Source organism: Diceros bicornis, chromosome 18 (genome assembly GCF_020826845.1).
Source record: "Diceros bicornis minor isolate mBicDic1 chromosome 18, mDicBic1.mat.cur, whole genome shotgun sequence".
NCBI lineage: Eukaryota > Metazoa > Chordata > Mammalia > Perissodactyla > Rhinocerotidae > Diceros > Diceros bicornis.
This window is the reverse complement of record NC_080757.1, coordinates 14,651,754-14,655,344: the sequence shown is the minus strand read 5'-3', so window position 1 is coordinate 14,655,344 and position 3,591 is coordinate 14,651,754. Positions and strand designations below refer to the sequence as shown.

The following is a 3,591-nucleotide window of genomic DNA, read 5'->3' as shown; positions in this document are numbered from 1 at the left end:
ATCTTTCCACAAACTCTCCACCTCCAATCTTGTTTTGATTCCCTCTCTTATGTCCTTTCTCTTCATCTCCATCTTACCCCATCCTTTCAATCCCTTTGCCCCATAAAATATCATGAAGAAGCCTAACCACATGTGCAGGCCAAAGAGAAGTTTTAGGGAAATTAATCGGGAAACGCCAATGGCCCAGTAGAGATGCCAGGAATGGGCAATTAGTCATAAAAGGGAGGCTAGAAGGAAAATTCAGCTCAATAATGACTGAACTGAAGGCTGGTAAGCAACAAAAATGAGGAGATAGTATTCTAGGTTAGAGACATGCTCTGCTACTGATAAGGGAAATTTAGGGTGAGGCATAGCCATATGACTTGTATTCACAGATACGAATTGTCTCAACTAGCGGGATTGGGGACTGACAGTGAGAATTTAGAGAGGAATTTCATATTGAGTATTCTGGGTTCTGTTTTGTTGTTGAAATAATATTTAGATTATAAATGCTTATCTTTCAAAAGATTAAAACATATGAGGAAGTTGGGTGAGGAAAATTCATTTTTGTTTCATAAGATATATCATATATGTTACTGGAATTTTAAAATTTAAAACAGATCTGTGAGATGCACACAGGGTTACTAGAGAATACATGACCATACAGCTTCCCATCTGTCCCCTATATATCCTATGGGATCATTGTGTGATAGGAAAGAAATGAGCTGCTTTTTTTTGGCTTGTAGAAGGCTGATGGCAGATGTAAAATAATCCTGATCACTAGTCCTATGTTTATAAACAGACCAACCATACTTGAACTTGAGGGAATCATATGACCACCTGGGGGAGGGAGGTAGAATTTGCTGGGATATTTTTGGGAACCCAGGCTATAACCAAGCAAACAGTTATTCCCTATGGGATATGAACCTCTGAGCATTTAAGGCTTCTCAGGTTTAAATTCTCCCAAGAAAAGGGAGCACACCCTGACTGAAGTTGTAATTTGTCAAGGGAGCCGGCCTAAGAGAACCTACATACCCATTGCTTATAATTGGGCAGGGTTTCTTTGGAAAACGATAACTATTATCCTCTATAAAAAAAAAAATCCTTATGCACAGGGAGATAGCAGCAGTTCTGGACCATTTGTCCTAGTTTCTAGCACCAGAGTATTTCTCCTTTAGTGCAAAAAGAGAAAAGGAGGGAGTGACTCTGGAGACCTTGTCAAGCCAGTGACCTCCTCCCTGTAAGCACCCTCCAGAGGGCTCCCTGCACATCAGGGTTCCGGAGGCTGTAGATGATTGGATTCAGCATGGGGTTGATGACAGTGTTAAAAATTCCAACAACTTTATCCTTATCTGAAAGCTTGGCAGAACCTAGTCGCATGTAGTTAAAGATACCTGAACCATAGAATATAGCAACCACAGTGAGATGGGACCCACATGTAGAGAAGGCTTTCTTCCTTCCCTCTACTGAGCAGATTCGTAGAACTGCAGCTACCACATGGGCATAGGAGGTGACGATAAGAGCCATGGGGGTACCTGCCATTATGAAAGCAAGAGCAAAGAGCAGCAGCTCATTGAGTTGAGTGCTGGAGCAGGAGAGCTGGAAGAGCTGTGGGAGGTCACAGTAGAAGTGATTGATCACACTAGGGCCACAGAAGTTGAGTGTGGATATGGCTATACTGTGGGTCAGTGCATTGGTGAAGGCACAAACCCAGGACACAGCCACCAATATCTGCTGGACTGTCTGGTTCATGCGAGTGCTGTAGGTGAGGGGCTGGCAGATGGCCAGGAATCGGTCATAGGCCATGGCTGTCAACAGGAAGCAGTCCACCCCAACCAGGAGATGGAAGAAGAAGAGCTGTGTGAGGCAGGCTCCATAGGGAACTCTATGCTTGTGGGACAAGAGACGACCCAACATTGAGGGAACAGTCACAGTGATGCACCCAACGTCCAGCACTGATAGGTTCCCCAGGAAGAAGTACATGGGGGTGTGAAGTTTGGGCTCCACCATGATGGCTGCCAGGATGGTGAGGTTGCCCCCAACTGTGACCAGGTAGGCAAAGAGGAAGAGGACAAAGACAACTGGCCACAGCGATGGTGTCTCCGCCAAGCCCAGCAAGATGAACTCAGTAACGGCTGTTCCATTGGCCCCATATTTTGGCTGCATTAGTACCTGCAAGGAAACATCCAAGGAGATAAAGAATCATCCCTCTTGATATACTTATTCCAAAAGAAGAAACAGACTTCCTACTATATGCTGAACCCTCGGCAAACCTCTCCCTTTCCCAGTAAGGACTTTCCCACTGCCCGGGTCGTATCACACATGTTAAAACTCTCACTACGTTTACCTCAATATCTCTACTTCCTTCTCAGGTGCCTGGAGAGGTGAGATCACCACTCTCTCTCTCCTCCAGCTGAGAGAATCTATTTGTAAAGATTATGAATGACAAAACTCTTGGGAAAAATATAAAAGTAGAAAGTGTGCTTCTGGTTTCAACATGGCGGAGTAAATTTGGAACTTTCTCTTCTCAAAACTCACCCCTTCCCAAGACAAGCAGAACAAGAATAAAGATACCAATTCTATTTTCAAAGAAACTAGTAAATATCCAAAACTCAAATCCACAAACTAGATGAGAGGGCTTCAAGAATAGTGGAGACCAAATAGGAGAGTGGCAGAGAGAGAAAATCCATGCCTGTAGAAAAAGCTGGGCAAGTACAATTCTCCAAAGAAAAAGGGCACTCGCTAAGGAACAAAATCAAAAGGACTTTTTTTGCGAGGATGATAGTAGGGTGCACAGTATGGCTTTGTTACCTTCAGTGATCCTGAGTTGGTTTCAAGAAGCAGGGAAGAACTAAAAGGAGAATCTCACAGAAAACTGTATTTGCAGGTTATAGACAAGTCATGAAACTGGAGGTGAGAGATAAAGAAATAACCCACAACAGTTCTGCTGTTACCTATCTACATTGACTACCGACAAGGAGAAGCTAAAATAACTCACCCCTAATCTTGAATCATAAGGTAAGTTCCTGCTAGCCTGGAACATGACCTTAGCCTCTTCTGATACAAGTCTCCTGCAAATAGCTAATTCACAAAAAAACTCACTTCATTCAAAGATTCAAAAACAAACAGGCACAGGATCTATACAAGGATTCCATAAACAAAAGGAAGGAAAGAAACAAGAAAAACAACTAGGTAAAATTCACTCCACATAAGATGGTTGCCATGGAGTAGACGCAAATTGTGATCAAACATTTCAACACTATCTGAAAAAGCTTGAGGAAGCATATTCCTCTATAAAATAAGAGGACGAAGTAAGAATATAAGAGCTGCAGTAAGACATGGCAAGAGGAACATAAAATGTGAGCTGGAAGAAGATAGGAACAAATGTTAAGGAAATGTAAAGTTATGACAAAAAGAAAAACAAAATTAGAAACAGCACAATGGAAAATGTTCAGACACAGACAGGAACAGTATTTAAAAAGATAACAAAATAAAATGGAAAAGAGGGAAAATGATAGGTATAGGGCCGGAAAAATGATATCCAACATATGTACAATTGGAGTTGTCAAAGAAGGAGACCAAAATAATGGAAAAGAACAATTATTTGAAGGT

At 42.1% G+C, this 3,591-nt stretch overlaps 1 protein-coding gene across 1 annotated transcript; it reads right to left on the bottom strand.

Annotated features, from left to right (window-relative positions):
• Positions 1-1,197: 1,197 nt before the first annotated feature.
• LOC131416639 (olfactory receptor 3A1) lies at positions 1,198-2,160 on the bottom strand. The gene has a single exon (XM_058559298.1). It carries the CDS (start codon positions 2,143-2,145, stop codon positions 1,198-1,200), a length of 948 nt encoding a protein of 315 aa, XP_058415281.1. The 5' UTR covers positions 2,146-2,160.
• Between the last annotated feature and the right edge of the window lie 1,431 nt (positions 2,161-3,591).

Bases quoted from the DNA above. Each gene is read 5' to 3' on its own strand.
- LOC131416639 (XM_058559298.1), bottom strand. From the start codon at position 2,145: ATGCAGCCAAAATATGGGGCCAATGGAACAGCCGTTACTGAGTTCATC.